The 23295-nt window shown below is 43.8% G+C and overlaps 1 protein-coding gene across 1 annotated transcript in view; it reads left to right on the plus strand.

Moving 5' to 3' along the window:
• The first annotated feature begins 7280 nt into the window (after positions 1 to 7280).
• LOC126336103 (probable G-protein coupled receptor Mth-like 1) overlaps positions 7281 to 23295 on the plus strand; it is a 467301-nt gene continuing 451286 nt past the window's right edge. The window contains exon 1 of the mRNA XM_049999586.1: positions 7281 to 8118. Within this exon, the coding sequence (XP_049855543.1) occupies positions 7354 to 8118 (765 nt within the window). The 5' untranslated portion in view covers positions 7281 to 7353. The remainder of the gene's footprint in view (positions 8119 to 23295) is intronic.

Genomic DNA, 23295 nt, shown 5'->3' on the forward strand with positions numbered 1-23295 from the left:
TCTTGCGTTCCTCATCAAACCACGGTTTCCTCCTGTTCTTCTTAATTGTACCTGTTGTGACCTTCGCTGTCTCTTTGATATTATTCCTCACAGTGATCCACTGTTTATTTACACCCTCGTCTTGATCTTTGTGTGTCCTGAGAGCATCAAACCTATTTGAAATTTCAGTCATGTACCTTCTTCTAAAGTTTTCATCATTTAGCTTGTCAGTGTCGAACCCAACAAGATCTGCATTGTGACACCTTGATGTTGCTGTAGATATCCGTTGGTGAACTTTGGCAACTACAAGAAAATGGTCAGAATCGCAGTCTGCTCCCCTGAAAGTCCTAACATTGTCTATACTAGTGTGCCATCTCCGATCTACAAGAAGATGATCAATTTGGTTTCGGGTGTGTCCATCCGGAGAGACCCAAGTTGCTTTATGAATGTCCTTCCTTTTGAAATATGTGCTCTCAACAATCATGTCTTTTGAAATAGCAAAATTAATCATCCTTGAGCCATTATCATTCGAAATGTTATGCAAACTTTCTTTCCCAATTGTAGGCCGGAATGCTTCTTCCTTCCCTATCTTCGCATTAAAATCACCTATGATTAATTTTGTATCATACGAGGAGAACTCATCCCACAGTTGATCTAGTTCTTCATAAAAGCCGTCTTTAACAACCTCTTCAGTGTCCTCAGTTGGTGAGTGTACATTAATTACTACTAGCCTATTCCACCTTCCGGACAACACTATAACTGATAGTCGGTCACTAATGAACATTTTATCTCTGATTGCGTGAAGCACTTTTGTCTGTACTGCGAAACCTGTTCCGAAACTGTGAGCTTCCGCACCTCCATAGAAAAATGTATAGTTACCCCTCTTTATGCTACCCTCCCCCTCGCACCGACACTTAGGCACTAAATCTATTTCTGCAATTGGAGTGAGCTCGACCAGAATAGGTTATAATTTTCGATCTTAGCAGACGCCCCTATAATCTGTCGTCTGTGCGCATGAGCAGTGTGCAGCATACTCGGAAATTTAGAACATTACACTCAGTACGAAGTATGGATCATTGACGTGATAGACACACGCCCGTCAAGACTGGTACCTGATCTGCATGCAAGCACGAAAGACGCACGCAATTCGAGTGGTCGGTTTTGACCAAAAAGTCGCTCGTGTAAACGGGCTTGAAAAGCCGAACGCCAATTCGCGTAGTGTATACGCGCCCTTTGTGAGCTACTGCTCTCGTCAAAATATGGATATATCGACGCATCGACAATTTTTGCAATGCATACAGATACACAACGGCGAAATCCTTCCCAATATATCGATAAGCCTATATCGAAGTGGCACTATCGAATACCGATATTTTTATTTTATGTAATTTTTTTCACAATCTTAGCTAAATATTTGAAATCATTCTTCTGAAATTCTAGAAGTACATAATTTTACTTTCACTGTGTGAAGGAATCTTACTACTTTTTGAGCTATCATCGCGTCACGTCTTCTTCTCTGACCTTGTGAAGCAAGTGCAGACGGCACAAAGAAAAAGCCCGATTGCACCGGGAGTGCGGTGTGAATGGAATAACCAGATTTTCTATGTGAAGTAAAAGCACGTCAGTTACTTTAAAAAAAATTTTTAACGCTATTTCTTCACATCGGCATTCCTCAAAAACAACTGCAGAAAATGATGAATAAAAATCTAAATGACAAGATTAAATAATGGAAAATACTGGATGGAATGTTACAATATTATGAAAAGGAAAGCTGCTACTCAACATACAGCGGAGATGCTGAGTCGCAGACAGGCACAACAAAAAGATTGTCACTAATAAGCTTTCGGCCACCAAGACCTTCGTCAAAAATAGATGACAGACATACATACACACACACAAAGGCATCTCACACACACATGACTGCAGTCTCTGGCAATTCAAGCCACAAATGACGAGATTGGTCTTTGCGGTTGGTGAAGACGTGTGAGGAGAAATGTTGACGTGATCAGCGGTCGGTGATACCAAGAGAAACTGCAACGTTTACCTTCACGATGCAATTTTGACACTCCAGCTGCAAGGTCGCTGGCGTTTGCAGGAATGGAAAAACAGGGAAGTCGACGTGAAGTGTTCCGGGCAAATCCGACATCTAACGAAACCGAACGGACATACCCATCGGACACCTTTTATTGCTCAATTTATATGCACTGGCTATTGCCATGCTTGAACGTGCATCGTTTTCCATTTGATTCTTGCTCTAAGAGAGTATGCAGGCAGTTAGCTTGTTGATGTACAGAATATCTAATAATAAATCAGAGCTTGAAAATATCGCTACAGTTGTAAGGTTCTTTTATTCAACACACGGCTGGTTTCGGGCTCTTATACGCCCATCTTCAGGTGTCGTAACTTGAGTGTTGTGACGCCGAGCGCGTGGAGTCCATGGTGTGCGCTCGTTGGTAGCACATCGCGTCTTGTATACGCCCACAGCGGCGCTCGGTGTCACAGCACCAAGTTACGACACCTGAAGATGGGCGTATAACAGCCCGAAACCGGTCGTGTCTTAAATAAAAGAACCTCACGACTGTAGTGGCATTGTCAACCTCTGGTATAACGCTCAGTTGCCAATGCTCCTCTGACAGGATTGTTTGTAATAATAAATCAATATTTTTTGAAGAATATCTTTACGCCAGTGACTGGGATAAGATTTTATTACCCTATTACAATTTCGGCCGTAGGCCATTATCAAATGCTGATATTATGGCTTTAAGCCATGTCAAAGCAATGTAAGCTGTCACATTTGTACGTCTTTTTTTTTCCTTTATTGTCATTTCCATTCCCCACCAGGGGCGGGCTGGCAGCAGCATAAGCTCTGCTCTTCAGCCAAGACACATAAATAGAGAAGAAGACATTTAAAAACAATATAAAGGAGATAACATGGCGGAACATAGAAACAAAAAAGGCGGAAGAGAAGCAAATAACACGTACAAAGCGGTGACTGTAAAACGGAGATAAAAATCTAAAAAAGTATGTTACACAAAAAAACCACACACTACATTAAAAGGCACCAGGCAAATTACGGCCAGAGCATGAAAGTCCGTAGAACGAATAAAACAGCCACATGACGGGCAGCGTAGCAAGGAACTGTCCTGGACAATAAACAGCGCACAATTAAAACCCACATCACTAGATGACACTGTAGAACGGCACCGAAACACATCACTAACGTAGCACACTGATAATGAATAAAAACCTGGGAGGATTTGCATGGTAGGGGGGGGGGGGGGGGACGAAAATGGGAGGAAGGGGAAGGAGGCGAGGTGGCGGGGAGAGAAAGGGGGATGAGGTGGGGGTTTGTATATCGTTGTCAATACTGTTAAATACGCTAGTGACATTGTTACACATCGTAAAACAACATAATCTGTAAGTGCACATGTTCGTTAAACCATCACTAGTCACAAAAAAAAAAGCGATGTCTGAATACGTGTGCTTGCACTGTGTAACAACGTCACGAGTGTATTTAACCGAGCGAGATGGCGCAGTGGTTAGCACACTGGACTCGCATTCGGGAGGACGACGGTTCAATCCCGCGTCCGGCCATCCTGATTTCCCTAAATCGTTTCAGGCAAATGCGGGGGATGGTTCCTTTGAAAGGGCACGGCCGATTTCCTTCCGAATTCTTCCTTAACCCGAGCTTGCGCTCCGTCTCTAATGACCTCGTTGTCGACGGGACGTTAAACACTAACCACCACCACGAGTGTATTTAACGGTATTGGCAACAACATACACATCCCCCCCCCCCCCCCCGAGTCCTCTTGTATTCCCCTCCTCTGTCTTTCACCACTCCCTGTCGTGTCTGCCCCCCCCCCCTCCGCCCCCTTCTAATGGGTCCTCATCCTCCATCGGCTCCTTTCCGCCCTCCCCCCTCCGTTTTTCCTCTCCTTCCCTCTCCCCTTCTCTTTTGCATCATCTGTCCATGTTCCCCCCGTCTGCCCTCGGCTGTGGTATGTCATATTTTTGCCAACTTTTTAGTGCAGTGTTCAAGTGAATGTTCAGTGTTGTTCATCTTTCCAAAGTGTTGCGAACAGAAATCATGCTGTCGTTGGGTGTAAATTTTATTTCTCAGAAACCAGACTGTCGCCGTGTTTTTTTAATTGTCTATCTATTATTTCACCTGTCTCCTTCATATGTATTTTATTAGCATCATCAACCCTTTGTTCTATGTTTTAAGTTCCACGATTTTCCGCCATGTTACCATTTAAGTCTCCGATTTTATCGCCTGTTTTTATTATTTATTATCTTCATCTTTTTAAAACAAATTCCGTAGGCTCATGAGCGGCATACTAAGCAGACATATGCGACATAAAAATGAAAAAGCTTGCATATTTTGCATACTTTCATTCCATATTGTCATATGGTATAATATTTTGGGGTAACTCTTCAAGTCAAACAAAAGTTTTCAGGGTCCAAAAGCGTGTAATACGTATTACTTGTGGAGTAAATTCACGAACGTCGTGTAGAAACCTCTTCAAAGAACTAGGTATACTAACTACTGCCTCTCAGTATATTTACCCCTAAATAACAAATCTCTTTTTCCAACAAACAGCTCAGTTCATACATGCAATACCAGGAACAAATATGATCTGCACAAGGACTTAAAAGCACTTACTTTAGTTCAAAAAGGGGTCCACTACTCAGGAACACTCATCTTCAATAATTTGCCAGTGAACATAAAAAATTTAGTTACAAATAAAGATCCGTTGAAAAGGAGCTTGAAAGACTTACTAGTGGCCAACTCCTTCTACTCCATTGACGAATTTTTTAATAGAAACAAATGATGTATTGTATATATTCATACTATTAGTATTGTTATTTCAGCTTTTAAAAAAATTGACATGTTCCGCATCCGCGAGGATCTCCTCAGCACGGATCTATGCAAAAACTAATCTAATCTAATCTAAGCTGCTGCCAGTCCACCCCCTTAGGGGGGAATCGAAAGACAATAAAAAAAAAACAAGACATACAAATGTGTCAGCTTACATTACGTTAACATCGCTTAAAGCCATAATATCAGCACTTGATAATGGCCTAAGGCCGAAATTGCAACAGTGTAATAAAAACTTATCGCAGTCACTAGCGTAAAGATGATGTCCTTCAAAAAAGTTTTTATGACTGAATCCCAGAAACAACATGTTTATTCAATAAATCAAATATACAACTCTAAAACCGGCAATATACTTATAATGCGCCTCCGATATTTTTGCGTCGATTCATCGATAAATTTTCTCGATATATCAAGGGTAGACGTAGCCATTCTTTTAAATATCGATGTATCGGATCGGATTCCTGATATTTATAAAAATATTAACTATCCTTTCGAACATCTGACGCTAGACGGTTATTCGTTTGCAAAGCGCCTGTAGTCAGTCTGAGTACTTACGTAGAGTGTAAACTATATGCCTCCGGTGTGTGTGTAACCGGCAGTATATTTATAATGCGTCGCCGATATTTATCCGTCGATTCATCGATACGTTTTTCGATATTTCAAGGGCACATGTCGCCATTCTATTAAATATAGATTTATCGGATTCATGATATTTCTAAAAATATTAACTGTCCTTACGAGCATCTGACACTAGTCAGTTATTCGTTTGCATAGCGCCTATAGCCAATCTGAGTACTTACGTAGAATGTAAATGACATGCCTCCGGTGTGCATGTGTTTGTGTTTGTGTTTGTGTGTGTATGTGTGTGTGTGTGTGTATGTGTGTGTGTGCGCGTGTAACCGGCAGTATATTTATAAAAGGAAGTTTAACATCAGCGCACGCTCCACTGCAGAGTGAAAATCTCATTCTGGAAACATCCCCCAGGCTGTGGCTAAGCCATGTCTCCACAATATCCTTTCTTTCAGGAGTGCTAGTTCTGCAAGGTTCGCAGGAGAGCTGCTGTAAAGTTTGGAAGGTAGGAAATGAGGTACTGGCAGAAGTAAAGCTGTGAGGAGGAGGCGTGAGTCGTGCTTGGGTAGCTCAGTTGGCAGCCGGCACGGTAGCTCAGCGTATTCGGTCAGAGGTTAGCTGCCCTCTGCAATAATAATAATAAAAAAAAACTTTGTGAATGGATCAATAACGAACTTCAATGGGCGTCAGGGGACGTCCGCCACGAACAATTGCAACGAACCATAACGAACAAAATGAGATTTAAAAAAAAAAAAAGAAGTTGGTAGAGCACTTGCCCGCCAAAGGTAAAGGTTCCGAGTTCGAGTCTCGGTCCAGGACACACTTTTAATCTGCCAGGAAGTTTCACATCAGCGCACACTCCACTGCAGTGTGAAAATCTCATTCTAGTATATTTATAATATTTTTCTGTCGATTCATCGATACATTTTTTCGATATATCAAGTGCAGATGTCACCATTCTGTTAACTATCGATTGATCAGATTCCAGATAATCACAAAAATATTAACTGTCCTTTCGAGCATCTGACGCAAGACGATTATTCGTTTGCATAGCGCGTTTAGTCAGTCTGAGTACTTACGTAGAGTACATGCCTCCGGTGTTTGTGTGTGTGTGTGTGTGTGTAGCCGGCAGTATATTTATAATGTGTCGCCGATATTTGTCCGTCGACTGGTCGATACGTTTTTTTCGATATATCAAGGCCAGATGTCACCATTCTATTAAACATCGATGTATCGGATTACTGATATTTATAAATAAATATTACCTGTCCTTTCGAGCATTTACGCTAGACGGCTATTCGTTTGCGTAGCTCCTGTAGTTAGTCTGAGTACTTACTAAGAGTGTAAACGACATGGCTCCGGTGTGTGTGTGTGTGTGTGTGTGTGTGTGTGTGTGCGTGGGTGTGTGTGTGTGTGTGTGTAACCGGCAGTATATTTATAATGTGCAGCCGACATTTTTCCGTCGATTCATCGGTACAAATTTTCGATATGTCAATGGCAGATGTCACCATTCTATTAAATATCGATTTATCGGATTCCAGATATTTACAAAAATATTAACTGTCCTTTCGAGCATTCGTTTGCATAGCGCCTGTAGTCAGTCTGAGTACTTACGTACTGCATGACTCCGGGGTGTGGGTGTGTGTGTGTGTGTGTGTGTGTGTGTGTATGTGTGTGTGTCCGGAACAAGTATGAGCAACCGGCCCGGTGACTTTATCCCGCCGAAGACGTGACCCCGATTTCGCCGGCGGCCCAGAGAAGCTGGCCGTACGTTGAGTCGGAATGGTGGGGGGGCAGGATCAACGCGAGCGGGCGAAGGCGGTGAGGGGGGGGGGGGGGGTAGGGGAGGAGCGCCTCTGTCGGCGAGACTGAGACGCGCGCGGCGGCCTCAGTCGGCGCGATGCCTTGAGCGCTCGCGCTTCGCGATGTCTGTGTCCGCCGCGCTGTCACTGCCGCTGCTGCTGTTGCTCCTGTCGCCGCCGTCGGCCGGCGCCGACCACGTGGTGCGGATCAACAGGTGCTGCGCGCCGCAGGAGCGCTACAGCTTCCCGCAGGGGGCGTGCGAGCCGGAGCCCGGCGGCGCGCAGCCGCCCCCGTGGGCGCCGCTGGTGTACTCGCCGTCGGCGGGGGACCTGCTGCCCGAGCTACCGGCCCACTGGCAGCAGCGCGCCGGGTTCGTGCCCCGGTGCGAGGGCGCCGCCAAGGTGCTGCGCACGCACCCCGACGGCCTGCACGACTACATAATCTTCGACAACGGCTCCCTGTGGCTCACCGAGACGCAGGAGTTCTTCCACCCGGAGGCGTACTGCGTCGACGGCGACGTGGCCGTCATCTGCCTGCAGGGCGCCGCCGAGGAGGACGAGGTGCGCTTCAGGAAGTGTTGCCTGGGCGACGGCGTCTTCAGCGAGGCCACCATGTCCTGCACCGAGGGCGGCGGGGCGCCGGCGGGCGCCAGCGTCGCAGAGGTGGTGGCCCGGAGCTGGCCGCGCGCGAGGCTCACCGCCAACTTCCCCGTCTGCCGCACGCCGGGCGCACACTTCGAGGTCGCCGGTTCGGTGCTCGGCGGCGACGGCTCGCTCAAGAGGGACGGCTCGCTCATCATCAGAGGCGCCGCGCTCACCCTCACCCTGCGGGCCGACGAGTTCTGCCTCGAGAGGGTCGTCCAGCACAGCGCCGACCCGGGTGTCCAGGTAAGACCGGTGGTGCCTCCAGCGGCTGTCAACAAAACAAAGTGATTCGCAGTTTGTTTTCGAACAGTGCTAACAAGTGTGTGGGTTGTGTTTGCTACTGGATGTTGACAGACTGCCTGTGACGTAGCCCGACGTAGACGTTACTACGGAACGTAACAATTCGGTCATGAGATGGCGAAGTTTACTAACGTGAATCTGAAGGAAAGCCGGCCATTGTGGCCGAGCGGTTCTAGGCGCTACAGTCTGAAACCGCGCGACCGCTACGGTTCGAATCCTGCCGCGGGCATGGATGTGTGTGATGTCCTTAGGTTAGTTAGGTTTAAGTAGTTCTAAGTTCTAGGAGACTGATGACCTCAGAAGTTAAGTTGCATAGTGCTCAGAGCCATTTTTGTAACTTAGCCAGATCTCCGTGTCCGCGCACCACATTTCACACACTTTTACTGTTTGCCGTGTTATGTTGCCCTCTCCGTCCACTCCAGCGACTCTGAGATCTTGGTTTCGCAGCAGCTTGATCTATAATGTAGCCTGAGGTCTACGGTTGGTTGAAAGGAGATAATTTGGGCGTGAACTGGCGAAGACAATTAAAGGTTGTCGTAAGGGACTGAACGAAAGCGTAGCCTAATATGTACTTACACGTCATATTCAAACGTGCACTGTGTCATACTTAACTCTCTGTCCACGATAAATACCAAGGAAAACTGTGAATAGTGACGCCAAGGGAAGTGTTCGATTCCAATTTTGTTGTTTCATTGTGCTTCTTGAGATATCTACATCTACATCCATACTCCGCAAGCCACCTGACGGTGTGTGGCGGAGGGTACCCTGAGTACCTCTATCGGTTCTCCCTTCTATTCCAGTCTCGTATTGTACGTGGAAAGAAGGATTGTCGGTATGCTTCTGTGTGGGCTCTAATCTCTCTGAGATAGTGATGATTGTGGATGTGGCTGCAGTTTTGGGTTTCATGATTTGGTATAGGTAGTTTCTTTTAGGTCAAGGGAATTGTTCGATTCCCGTGGATATTGTTTTTAGATGATTTTGAGAACGTTGTGGTCCTTTTATTTTATCGTTTTTGTCGTTTGGTTTAGTGGCGTGTGTTTATTTTTAGTTTGTCCCACCCTAAAACCCCCAATTTCCCTCGCTTGTCCCGTTAGTTTCGTTATATTTTTGGAGAATTAAGTATTTAACGGTTTTTGGTCTATTTTTGTGTTTGTTGTCATGTTTACGTTATGATGTCATAGTCGCGATATGGGAGTAGTTGTGAATGGTCGATTCCACCATATTGTTCTTCATTGGTCAAAGCAGACGGGTGGAATCGGACGTTTGCGTTAACCCCTACGCAAAATGCAAGTGTGTCACACTACGTCACTTCTGTCGCAGATCGATATATAGTGTAGCCCATGGTACACGTTATCTGAATATTTGACGCAGTTTTCGATGCAAATAAATAAGACTGGAAAGCAAATTCAGAATCTGTAGTGTTATATAGGTGACACATCAACGTCGAATATTTTTCTTCATAACGTACAACACAGGAGAAGAATGGAATGTGTAATCATTCCTAATCTACAACCAAGGAAGTTACTGACTTTAGCTTCGGTATAGTGCAAGCTGTAATGGGAACCACTGTGGCGCTAATAACAAAGATAAGTTGAGGAGCGCCGGAACAAAACCCGATATATCCACTTTTGCTGTATTCGCGTGTTTGAAATGTAAGGAGGGAGATACGGGAGTAATAATACATGCTGCCACAAGATAATTTTCAGCACAACGCGACATCAAGTGTTTTATGGCATGTTTCTTCTTTTTATAGCTTGTGGAGCCATTTAGATATCACTGTTTGTTACTTTCTGTATTAACAGCAAATGCGGATTGATCGGTTTTTGTTCCGGCGCTCCTCAGTTGTAAACAGCTACTTCAGTTGTGTTCAGATAAAGAATTGTCTATTTCCTGAATGAGAATTACATTAGAGCCATGTGGAGTCGTTCTATGTTCTTTTTAAGTAGTCGTTGCAGCGGATGTAGAAGAATGCGATACCGCCGTTCGGCAATTAACCCGGTACGTATCTGTTGTGTGAGTTGCCATAGCCATGACAGATTGATCTGTAACAAACCACGAGGTTCTGATTAGGTGGGGAGATCATAATAATATTTGGAGCCATACTTCTTATATGCTTCATAAACATGCTGAAGGAAAATCGTACTTTGGCTGTGGTTTGAAGCAGCCAACATATGTGTAATGACTGTCTTCATAAGTATTGTGCATTCCATAGCTGCATTTACGTCTCAGACAAAACTATTTGAGTTCCGATATAGCTGAAATACGTATAACTGAATGACTTTAAAATCGCTATACCGAACAATAGCGTCAATGGTCGAAGCAGACGAGTTGTATCGTATTCTTCAGTTACCTGCACCGAAGTACGAAACTCCAGAGATATCTCGTTATCGTGGTACTTTTGAGTGGCGTGCAGCTGAAGTAATGTCTCGTCCACGATCGCAAAATTTAATGGATTTTCTACCGTCTATTAAAAATAGGGAGAATGACATTTGGGACAGATATTTGGAGAAGTACGATTGTGCAGTATTGGAAGTTACGCAGTGATCCAATGACGTTCTACTAAGAGACCATCGCATTGCAAAGATGTGGAAAGTCGGGCAAACTTCGTCTTCTGGACTGACAGTGTTGACGATACGTTTCGTCTTTGTTTACATACCGTTTTTCTACTGTTGTCACAAATAATTTTGCTTCTCATACCAGATTTCGACACTATGCATATGATGGATTATAGCAATACCGGTTTCCGTTATCACATGTAATCATACAATTTTTCCTAGTCTCTGTGGATAATAGTCAAAACCATAGTTAATTACACGCAACAGGACGTTCGAAAAATTGTACAGTAGTTTCCTTTCGTAGTGAGAAGAATGATACATTCCCTAATGCTGTAATGAGCTACTGCATTGGCTATAAAGCTGCATAGGCGAAGGATGAAGCCTCTGGTGGTTATAACGCACGAAATATGAGGGTCCTAGTGTGTGCCGAACAGCAATGAAGCTACGAGAAAGATGGAGGTGACTTTACACGCTTTAATCAATGGCAAAGATTGCACAATACTTCTGGCAAAGTCTAGTACAATCGACGGTCAGAATAAACTACGTCAAAAGTTGCTGTCGATATTCAACCGAACCGCTCGAATCATAAATTTTGAAAAAGTGTTGAGCGGAGCAGTAGTAAGACGTTGGATTCACATTGTAGAAAATAGTGGCGCAGTTCTATCCCTCGTTCTACCACAAATACGCATGGCTTGACAATCTGAGGTAGGAAAATGCCGGAATGTTTGTTTTGAAACACGTTTAATTTATTTTCCCAAGACTAGGTTGTGCTTCGTCCTTGCTGAACTCGTCAACATCTAGTTGAACACCATGTAAATCCATGCTCATTATAAAAATGTGTGTGTGTTTGTATGTTGTGTTTGTGTTTCTACATCTCCTAAACCACTGGACCGCTTTCAAACAAATGTGATGTACATATCTCGTACTATGAGACAACAATCGCTGTCGTCGGTTACTGACGACCTACCAAAGTGAGGGAGATATGAAGTCATAAGCACTAAGACGTGTGAAAAAACTGCCGGATCAACCATTACGTTTAAATTTGTTACTTTTTTTTTGCTGTTAATTATATGTGCTGCTGAAAGTGCACTACATAAATAAATACATCATTTTGAGACACGCCGTTCCAGAGATGTTATAATCACTGGGAAGCGGGAAAAAACACCGCATCATGCCTGAAATTTTAATACATTTATTCTTTACCACTAAGACACTCCCGTAGTCGAGTCAATTTTTAATCCCTGACACCTGGCAGCTTTCCAAGCGCAAAGCTCAAACGGCTGTAGGCGACAATAGCCATCAGTAGACCTATAACGAGACGTTGCCATAGAAACGTTTACAAAATGGCGTTGTAGACACGCGAAACCGCAGTACTTATACATTTGTACGTTACGCATATTTCTTTGCACTACTTTTTCATGATTTCAAAGGTGTTTTCACGAATACAATGAAATGAATTTTTTTCGTTTCTTTAATTTCTGTGTCTGGTAGAAAGTTTGCAAAATTACTTACTACCTGAGCAATGCCGAGTTCGTCGTCAGCTAGTTGAATTGTAAACAGTAAATATTAGTTCTGTCCCAACGCGACTGAACGCTGAAGAAAAATAGCTAATTAATATTACTCTGAAAGGTGTGGTGGAAGTTTATCGTATTCCACAGTTACAAATTAAAGATGTTTGATTTTTTTTTTAAGTGGAAAGATGTTTAACGCTTATCGTCTGTGACCTCAGATAAAAAGAAATAAGAATCTTTGCCTGACGTGAGTTCAGATTGGCAGTCTCTATGCCACGGGAACTGTTGCTACGAAACTGATTTCGTTACTTCACAAGCTGTGAAGAAACATTCCATTTTTTCTGTCGTGGCATTCCGCGGCAGCAATTAATATGTTAGCGTTATAGAAACGAAGCTAAATTCGTGTGCATATTTCTCGTTCGAGGCGAGCGCATTCGCGCGTTATTGTAGTGTCGAAGTAACAGTGAAAGCGAAAACTCGTCGCGTCTGTCCACTGTCGATGCGCGGGAAGAGCTGAGTGGCAACAACAGGACGGGACAGGTGGCTGCCGGCGCATGCGCGACAGTTACGACACAGGCCGGCGCTGTTTGTGTTTACGCCGGCCGCGCGGCCGTGCGTTGAGCTTTTCGCAGCGCGTGGCATTCCCGTCGGGACGTGGCCCCGGCGGGAACTGTCACACTCACACTACGCCGCTGAAAGGCTGCGCTCGTACGGCCGTGTCTGCGGCAGGAAGCGGCCGTAATTGTGTCAGCGGTGGCGTTCGCCGCCGGAGCGGGTATTTTCGGTAGCGGCGAAGCTTCGTTAGCGGAAGCAGCTCAACAGCTTGCCAGACTGTACTACCGCGTTCCAGGGCTGAGTGAGAGACACAGCTTCCGCGTCTGCGTCAGAATTAAATACACTAATAATAAGGGTAAAGGTTAAATAGTAGCTCCCCTTGCATTATCCACAGTTTATGTATAATGTTTGCACATAATACGCACCAAAAGTACTCACCGGGACTTGTTTATCTACTGTATGTTTCCTGAATTTTTTTTTTTTTTTAGTTCTCCGATAGGTGTGTTAAATATTGCAAAGTGCGTTAAAGAATGTGAGTGAACATAGACAAAAGGCTTATGAGGGGACAGTGCGAACTTGCACTCACCGATTTGATTCATATTGGCAGGATGTACTGGGTGATCAAAAAGTCACTATAAATTTGGAAACTTAATAAACCACGGAATAATGTAGATAGAGAGGAATGACATGGGGTTCTAATAGAAACAAAAAAAAGTTCACAAAATGTCGGACAGACCTCCTGCGTGTCGTTTGGTGATGATCGTGTGCTCAGCCGCCACTTTCGTCATGCTTGACCTCCCAGGTCCCCAGACCTCAGTCCGTGCGATTATTGGCTTTGGGGTTACCTGAAGTAGCAAGTGTATCGTGATCGACCGACTTCTCTAGGGATGCTGAAAGACAACATCCGACGCCAATGCCTCACCATAACTCCGACTCATCCTTTACAGTGCTGTTCACGTTACTCCTCGACTACAGCTATTGTTGAGGAATGGCGGTGGACATATTGACCATTTCCTGTAAAGAACATCATCTTTGCTTTGTCTTACTTTGTTATGGTAATTATTGCTATTCTGATCAGATGAAGCGCTATCTGTCGGACATTTTCGAACTTTTGTATTTTTTTTGGTTCTAATAAAACCCCACGTTATTCCAAGCATGTGTGTCAATTTGTACCTCTCTATCTACATCATTCCGTTGTTTATTCAGTTTTCAAATTTATACTGACTTTCTGATCACCCAGTATATGGCACCACTAGGCTTTTACCCTGTGTAAAAGAAAGACGCAAATTTCGACCCTTTTGGAGAAAATCGAGTTTGAAAGTTACAGGCGTGCTTATGCTGTAAGCTTTGTAGAGGCACCAGTTTTCCCGAAGTCCGCAGGCGATCGTATAAGTGGTTAGCTACATATGCGCGAGATCTCTAAATCGAATCTCGCTGCCAGTAGTATATTTTTCACTTCCACATAATTTTAACAACACATTTATTACGGCTATGATAAGTATCAACACGTAATCGTTCATATACTATTTTCCCAATCTTTAACATGATAATGGAGAACGATTTTTCTTAATGAGATTGGAAATAAAAAATGGATACACGTGAACTTTCAAATGGCTCTAAGCACTATGAGACTCAACATCTGAAGTCATCAGTCCCCTAGACGTTGAACTACTTAAACCTAAGTAACCTAAGGACATCACACACATCCATGCCCGAGGGAGGATTCGAACCTGCGATCGTAGCGGTCGCACGGTTTCAGACTGTGGCCGAGCGATTCTAGGCGCTTCAGTCTGGAACCGCGCGACCGCTACGGTCGCAGATTCGAATCCTGTCTCGGGCATGGATGTGTGTGATGTCCTTGGGTTAGTTAGGTTTAAGTTGTTCTAAGTTCTAGGGGACTGATGATCTCCGATATTAAGTCCCATAGTGCTCAGAACCATTTGAACAACAGCTGTAAGGTACGCAGAATTTTTTGCATATCCATGGTATTTTTCAGTATGTCTACTGCAAAACAAACTTGGTTTACATTTATCAACGATTGTCGGTCGTCAAACTGTTTCGCGACGTACCAACCGAGAGATGGTGCAGAAAACTCACAAGAAAAGTAGTACCAGCAGCGAGATTAGACCCAGAGATCTTGCTAAATGCTTGTTAGTTCGGCTGGGGACCCGCTGCCTATTAGCGACCAAATAAAGTATATAAGCACGCCTAAAATTACCAAGCTCGATTTGCCTCTTCCTAATCAAGCATATTTAAAGTCCTAGACGTGATCCACACAACCTATAGGTGCGAAGCAAATCGGCGAGGTTTAGTTCTTTGTGAGCGAAAGATCAATTTGTTACCACAGCCAGCCGGCCGCGGTGGTCTTGCGGTTCTAGGCGCGCAGTCCGGAACCGTGCGACTGTTACGGTCGCAGGTTCGAATCCTGCCTCGGGCATGGATGTGTGTGATGTCCTTAGGTTAGTTAGGTTTAAGTAGTTCTAAGTTCTAGAGGACTAATGACCACAGCAGTTGAGTCCCATAGTGCTCAGAGCCATTTTTACCACAGCCTTTGTTTCGTATTCACATTCGGTGGCTTCGTCAACTCGCAACCAGTAACCTTCCAACCCAACACAAACCTTAGCCTGCCACGGAAACAAAGATTTCAGGGGCGAGAGGGGTGATCCTCACAACCTAGCCACGGTGAATATGTATCGTAGAGACTTCGTCGAAGTGGCTTACAATTACCCGTACGAGCAACACAATTTGCTCATCGATACTACTGTGTGGTCAATTCATGTAACTCGGCACACAAATATGTTTATTAAGAGCTACGTCAAAAAAAGGAGAAGAAAACTGGGTGTAACTGGTAACATGAAACACAGGGTTTGCTAAATCGCACAACTAGTGTCCTAGAGTAGTTTTCTTCCGCTTTTATGACGATTTTAATTGACGGAGGGTTTCGCGTTACTCCCGATTTACTTACACCCATTTGCGATGTCATCTGTAAGGTGACATGTTGAATATTTCGTAGCCAATTTTTTTCCACGGAAGGTCGTAGCACTAATCTCGAAATACCACATAAATCTTGTCTTGAATGGTTACGTCATGTGACCCAGAAGTCGTTAAAACGAGAAATCGTAAATCAAAGACAGACTTTGTTTCTCTGTAGGATGTTTACTTGAATACCACTCTTTTCAATTCGATATATCAAGTTTGATGGGTAACTTATCAGTCGAACCGCCGTTGCCATGACGTCGATAAGAATTGAACATTTCGACATCCACAGGGATCTTGAAATTATTACACAATGCACTTTGGAATACAGTAATTGAGTTGAATAATTACTTAGTGTGTCGGACTCTATTAAAAATCCCAGATATGTCTCAACATGAATTAGCTTGACGTATAGGTAGCATCACATAAGCAAGAATCTTTTCCCATTAGGGGATAGAGTAGCATGGAGAGCTGTATCAAACCAGTCTCAGGACTGAAGACCACAACAACAACATAGGTGAGTTGATAGTACCGCCGAGATCCATGCAGACCCTGTGTGTGTGTGTGTGTGTGTGTGTGTGTGTGTGTGTCGAGAGCTGTAATTACGTGCAAACTAAACGTTTCAATATTGAATTTAAAAAATCGGACGGTGTGAATTGCAGTCTGATTGGACATCCATCCATTTAGGACTCTGTATCCATTTGGTGTTAGGTTTCCTTCCTGTCGCTTCAAACTGTATTCTGATTAGAGGAGTAATAGGCACTGTCTGCCTACCACTACATAAATATTCCACCGTTCACATTATCATTATGACAACTTCCTCCCACCCGCACCGCCACTGCAACCGAATCACGAGAAAATACCATCTAGGTAATATGGCTAATATGAAGTTCGCAGTCAGGTTATTCTACGAGGGTAATCCCAAAAGTAAGGTCTCCTATTTTTTTAATTAATACATAGACCTGTTTATTTCTACAGTGGTTTACATCAGTTTACAGCTTGAACATTTAGCTATTTTTCGACATCACCACCATTTTTGTCGATGCATTTTTGTAGACGCTGTGGCAGTTTTTGTATGCCCATGTCATACCAGCTCGCCGTCATGCTGTTCAGAAAGTGATGAACCTCTTCTTTCACCTCGTCGTCGGACCTGAATCGCTTTTCGGTCAGATGTTCTTTTAACCTAGGGAGCAGGTGATAGTCACTGGGCGCCAAGTCAAGACTATAGGGTGGGTGGGTGATTGTTCCATGAAAACTGTTGCAGAAGAGCAACGGTTTGCCGAGCAAAGTGTGGGCGAGCGTTGTCATGGAGAATGTGTGCGCCCTTGTTCAACATTCCTCTTCTCCGGTTCTGAATTGCCCGATTGAGTTTTTCCATAGTCTCACAGTACCTGTCAGCGTTAATTATGGTCCCAGTGGGCATAAAGTCGACCAACAATACCCCTTTCCGATCCCAAAAAACCGCTGTCATGAATTTACCTGCAGACTGTGTTTGTTTGAATTTCCGCGGCTTTGGTGAAGAAGGATGCTGTCACTGGCGTGATTGTTTGCTTGGTCTCAGGTGTAAAGTGGTATGCCCAGGTTTCGTCACCCGTGACAATTGAGCCCAGAAAGTTGTCCTGTTCGGTTGCAAGGCGGTGAAAAAATGCGGGGGAAGCATCAACTTGTTGCCGCATGCGGTCCTCAGTCAGCATGCGTGGGACCCATCTTGCCCACACCTTCTGGTAGTTCAATGTTTCCGTTAAAATACTGTGAGTAGTGTTTCGGGAAACCCGAGGAACCAACGCGCCGTCCAGATCTTCACGCATGCTTTGCTCAACCTTCACCACTGTCTCCTCAGAAATTGACGATCTCCCGCTCCTTTGTTCGTCGTGAATATTGGTCCGACCAGCTGCAAGCTCTCTACACCACTTACGAACATTTTTGACATCCATGCACGACTCACCATACACTTCCGTCAATTTGCGACTGATTTAAATCGGTGCAGTGCCCTTTCGTTCAAAAGCCGGATAACTGCGCGCAATTCGCACTTGGCGGTAACATCCAACGGGAGTTCAATTCTCAACGGCTGCCAAGCCAAGTCTGCGCGCCTCAGCGCAGCGTGCGCATGTTTACACACAGCGCGTGAAGCACTCTTCAAAACAGTGTGACCAACTGCCACACAAACAGAGTTATGTATTCAAAAAAAAAAAAAAAAAAAAAAAAAAAAAAAAAAAAAAAAAAAAGAAAGGAGACCTTACTTTTGCGATTACCCTCGTACAATCTCCCTGATTTTCTCATTACCTGACGTGGAAGATTCCACGTGCCAGAAGCACAGCTAAAAATAATTATTGGAACGGTTGCATCTCAGTATTCCTCTAATAAACTGGTGACAGACAGATGCCTTGATATAATTCGTGTGGTACTTGCTTTAGTTTGCTGTCAAATATTCTAAGTAACATGACAAACCTCAGTGGCGACTCGTTGACGCTTGACACTGATTGAACGTCCTGTTGACAACACTTCGTTCTACACTATTACTGTGTCGTCCGCAAGCAAGCCACAAGTGAAGAGGGTACATCTGTCGTCTATTTCAGAAGTGCTTCAGCTTTCTCTCTACCCAATGCAGTCTGATTACATGTAGGAAGTTTGTTTTTGCTTTGATATTAGTTGGCGACAATAAAACTAAACAGAAGAGTGTTTTCTGTATTCCATAACAAAACACACAGAGTCAACATGGGTTGAGAAAACATCGTTCTTGTGAAACAGAACTAGGTCTTTATTCACATGAAGTGCTGAGTGCTATTGACAAGGGATTTCAGATCGATTGCGTATTTCTGGAATTCCGGAAGGGTTTTGACACTGTACCACACAAGTGGCTCGTAGTGAAATTGCGTGCTTATGGAATATCGTCTCAGTTATGTGACTGCATTTGTGATTTCCTGTCAAAGAAGTCACAGTTCGTAGTAATTGGCGGAAAGCCATCGAGTGAAACAGAAATGATTTCTGGCATTCCCCACGGTAGTGTTATAGGCCCATTGCTGTTCCTTATCAATATAAATGATTTGGGAGACAATCTGAGCAGCCGTCTTCGGCTTTTTGCAGATGACGCTGTCGTTTATCAACTACTAAAGTCATCAGAAGATCAAAACAAACTGCAAAACGATTTAGGAAAGATCTCTGAATGGTGCGAAAAGTGGCAGTTGACCCTGAATAACGAAAAGTGTGAGGTCATCCACATGAGTGCTAAAAGGAACTCGTTAAACCTCGGTTACACGATAAATGAGTCTAATCTGAAAGCCGTAAATTCAGCTAAATAAACTAAATATCACAATTACGAACAACTTAAATTGGAAAGAACACATACAAAATGTTCTGGGGAAGGCTAACCAAAGACGGCGTTTTATTGGCAGGACACTTAGAAAATGTAACAGACCTACTAAGGAGACTGCCTACACTATGCTTGTCCGTCCTCTTTTAGAATACTGGTGCGCGTTGTGGGATCCTTACCAGGTAGGACTGACGGAGTATATCGAAAAGTACAAAGAAAGGTAGCACGTTTTGTATTATCACGAAATATGGGAGAGTGTGTCACAGAAATGATACAGGATTTGGTCTGGAAATCATTAAAAAAAAGGCGTTTTTCGTTGCGACGCAATCTTCTCACGATATTCCAATCACCAACTTTCTCCACAGAATGCGAAAATATTTTGTTGACACCGACCTATATAGGACGTTACCATCATCACGATAAAATAAGGGAAATCAGCGCTCGTACGGAAAGATATAGGTGTTCATTCTTTCCCCTAACGAGATTGGAATAATAGAGAATTGTTGAGGTGGTTCGATGAATCCTCTGACAGGCACTTAAATGTGACTTGCAGAGTATCCATGTAGATGTAGATGAAAGCAATGTTGGCAACAGAGAAATTATTAGAAAACTACACAAAAGGAATCCGTACACCTGGAAGAATTGCTAAAGGTCTGGACTGTAAATAAAGTGGTTTGGAAACATTGCTAATGTGAAAAAAAATTGAACTGAAGTATCCAAATAAGACATTGAGAAATCACCGGCAGTACTGAACACTCAGTCGATCTGGAAGCTTAAACCCATGGGAAACTGAAAATGTGTAGCCATAACCATGCAGCTCCCATTTGATAATGTTCTGACATGAAGATCTTTGAATTCGCGTTTCTACAGTTAACTGGGGTTGCGACTTTTTCGACCTTTCCTGCAGGCTGTCATTCACTTTCGTTACCGACCAGGTGGCGCCGCGGTTAGCACACTGGTCTCGCATCCGGTGGGACGAGGGTTCAAACCCGCGTCCGGCCGTGGGTTCAAACCCGCGTCCGGCCGTTCTGATTTAGATTTTCCGTGATTTCCCTAAACCGCGTCAGCCAAATACCGGAATCGTTCCTTTGTAAAGGGCACGGCTGACTTCGTTCCCCATCCCTCCCTAATCCGATGGGACCTATGACATCGCTGTTTGGTCCCCTCCCCCCAAACAAACCAACCAGTCACTTTCGTTTTGGACAGATTTTTAATGATGATGCCTTCGCTGCTGATTTGTTACTAAATGCCAAAAACACTCTTAGAGTCAGTTTTATTTTGGACATACTACAGGAGTAGACGAAACTAAGGAATGCTACCACCTTGGAAATAAAGGCATGACGGACGTAGCAAGGAGAACAGAAGAGAGAATTAGTACAGACAGAGAGGGTGTTCCTGCCGAAGAGAAGTCTACTGGGATCAAACACAGGTCTTAGACTGGGGCTGACTTTTCTAAGAATGAACGGAGGGAGACCGAATGGCAGTGACTTATGGGCTGTAAGAAAAACCGGAAAAGAAGAAAATCGAAGCGTTTGAGAAGTGGTGCTACAGAAGGACGTTGAAACTTAGTCGGAATGTAAGATGTGTCGAGGTTCTCCGCAGATCGGCGAAGGAAGAAGTGTATGGAAAATACTGACATTGAGGAGGGGTAGGATGATAGGCATTCAGGAAATAGCCTCCTTGGTGCTGGAGGGAGCTGGAGTGGTTGAAAACTGCAGTGCTAGACCAAGGCCGGAATACTTCCAGCAACTACTTGAGGACGCAGGGGCCTGGTGCTACTCGTGAGATGATGAGTTCGGGACGGGAGGGAAATCAACTGAAGACATGAGTCCGTCATCATGTTTGGTACTGTAGCCATGTGTGTCCGACTGGATGGCACAATATTACACACTTCACAACGACCGGCTTCGGCTTGCTACTATCATTAGATCATTAAGAGTGTTCAGATGCGAGTATGGATGTCATTTAATTTGCACACACAGGTACGTGACAAGAGAGGAACAAAGGAGAAGTTCAACATTATTTACTGAATTTCTGTTCTGGCTGTACAGAATATAAAGTAAAACAGTATAGAGGACATGAGTAGAAACGAAGATCAACACGCTGCACTTTTACGATGATTTTTCTCTCTAATACGAGGGAAGCCGGTTTTAGTTTTTTTACAAGCGTTCTCTAGATGGAGCTTTTGAAATTTGGCATTACTATTTTTTTAAAATTTGCCATTTTTTAAAGTAAAAAGAAGGGCCAAATAGCTCACGAAATAAGCATCAAACGAAAAAACTACAAAGAACGAAACTCGTATAGCTTGAAGGGGGAAACCAGATGGCGCTATGGTTGGCCCGCTAGATGGCGCTGCCATAGGTCAAACGGATATCAACTGCGTTTTTTAAAATAGGAACCCCCATGTTTTATTACATATACGTGTAGTACGTAAAGAAATGTGAATGTTTTAGTTGGACCACATATTTCGCTTTGTGATAGATTGCACTGAGCAAGGCCGTTGTAATACGGTCGAAACGTTGGTTTTTAAGTTGATAATTAAAGTATGTTATACAGTGAGACGGTACAGCAGCCAGAAGAATTTTAATCATCATGACACCGACCGCTGAAGCCTACTTAGTTATACTGGGTGAAACTGTTCAGCTTGCGGAAGCATACGTGGAAGACAAAAGTAATGTTGAGACCGTAGACTAGAAACGTTCCTTCTGTCGAGGGCAGGCGCCCTTAATGCCTCGGAGCGCTCACTCAAGAAGGCGAACGTTTATTGAGACAGCCTTCCTGGAGCCAGAGAAATAAACAGCCGTCTGCACGGGGAGTCTTCGGCGCCGCAGCGGTGGCTGTGAAGTATGTGCCCGCTCAGGACGCACAACACACTGCAGCGGGGTGCATACGTTCCAAGCACTGCCGTCTCATTGTCCTGCTTTCGGGGCGGTCTGCCCACGCTAGAAAACTTGCAGAATGGCATTTACAGAGTCAAATTTTCCTAATAATTCGTGAGTCTGCATGACAAGAAAAATTCCGTTCTTAGCACTTCCTTAGCCCAACTCGCAACTTTTAACCTGATTTTTACGCGTAATGGGTTGCGCTCTAGTGACGTATGCCTGTACAGTAACTGTACAAGAAAATTACGTCTGCACTTAAGGGGACCACACACTACCTATCTAATCCATGCTAATTTAGGCGCCAGTCGCGGTGGCCGAGAGGTTCTAGGCGCTTCAGTCCGGAACCGCGCGACTGCTACGGTCGCAGGTTCGAATCCTGCCTCGGGCATGGACGTGTGTGACGTCCTTAGGTTAGTTAGGTTCAAGTACTAAGTTCTAGGGGACTGATGCCCTCACATGTTAAGTCCCATAGTGCTCAGAGCCATTTGAAGCATTTAATTTAGGCAACTATTTGACCCATTTCTGAAAAAACTATCTGATGCAGGACCTTAATATTTTTACCGTATGATGCGAATAGATTCAAATCTACTAAAATCTACTTCATCCATTTTATAGTTCTTAAGAAATACTTTTTAAATTTATTAACAAAAATATTAAGTTTTTTCTGCACAAAATATTTTTTTGTGAAGTTCGTAATGGGGGAATATCAATTAATGTAGTACGAGAGGTGGCTTTTTATGTTGTGCAGAGTCTCTTAAAATTTCATTCAATTATCTATGATAGTTTCTGATTTAATGGGGCATGTGTACTGAAAATTTTAGTCGTCAGGTAATTGACTTTAAAGAAAAAACGTCTGAAATGTGTTACTTATAGTTAATTAAAACTGTCCTGCTCCATGTGATGGCCCTTCTTTGGCCTCTAGCAGGTCTTCCAGCTTCTTTTTCACCTTTCTGGATGTTTGTCTTGCTTTATTGGCCATATTAGATGCACACCTGTCTGCATCGGATATCCTCATTTTTTCGCAGTGTTGCAGCCCAGTGATCATATTTCTCCAGGAATAATTTCCACCTTTTTCAGTACCCAACACTTTCCAATATTACCACAAATGAATGTAATAACAGCATCATGAACTCCTAGTTTCATTGTGTGCATGCCTACAAATACAGTTTTAAGAAGGCGGTTCCAAATTATGCTGTTGAAACATTCATTTGGGTTCTGTGTCTGTCCATGCAGACATTTCCTTAGAAGGTCAGGATGAGCCAAGTCTCTGAAAATTGGTGTAATTTCTGTAATAACAGCAGCAGGTAGAGAATGCTGGGGAGAATAAGATT

Source organism: Schistocerca gregaria, chromosome 1 (assembly GCF_023897955.1).
Source record: "Schistocerca gregaria isolate iqSchGreg1 chromosome 1, iqSchGreg1.2, whole genome shotgun sequence".
In the NCBI taxonomy this organism is placed as follows: domain Eukaryota; kingdom Metazoa; phylum Arthropoda; class Insecta; order Orthoptera; family Acrididae; genus Schistocerca; species Schistocerca gregaria.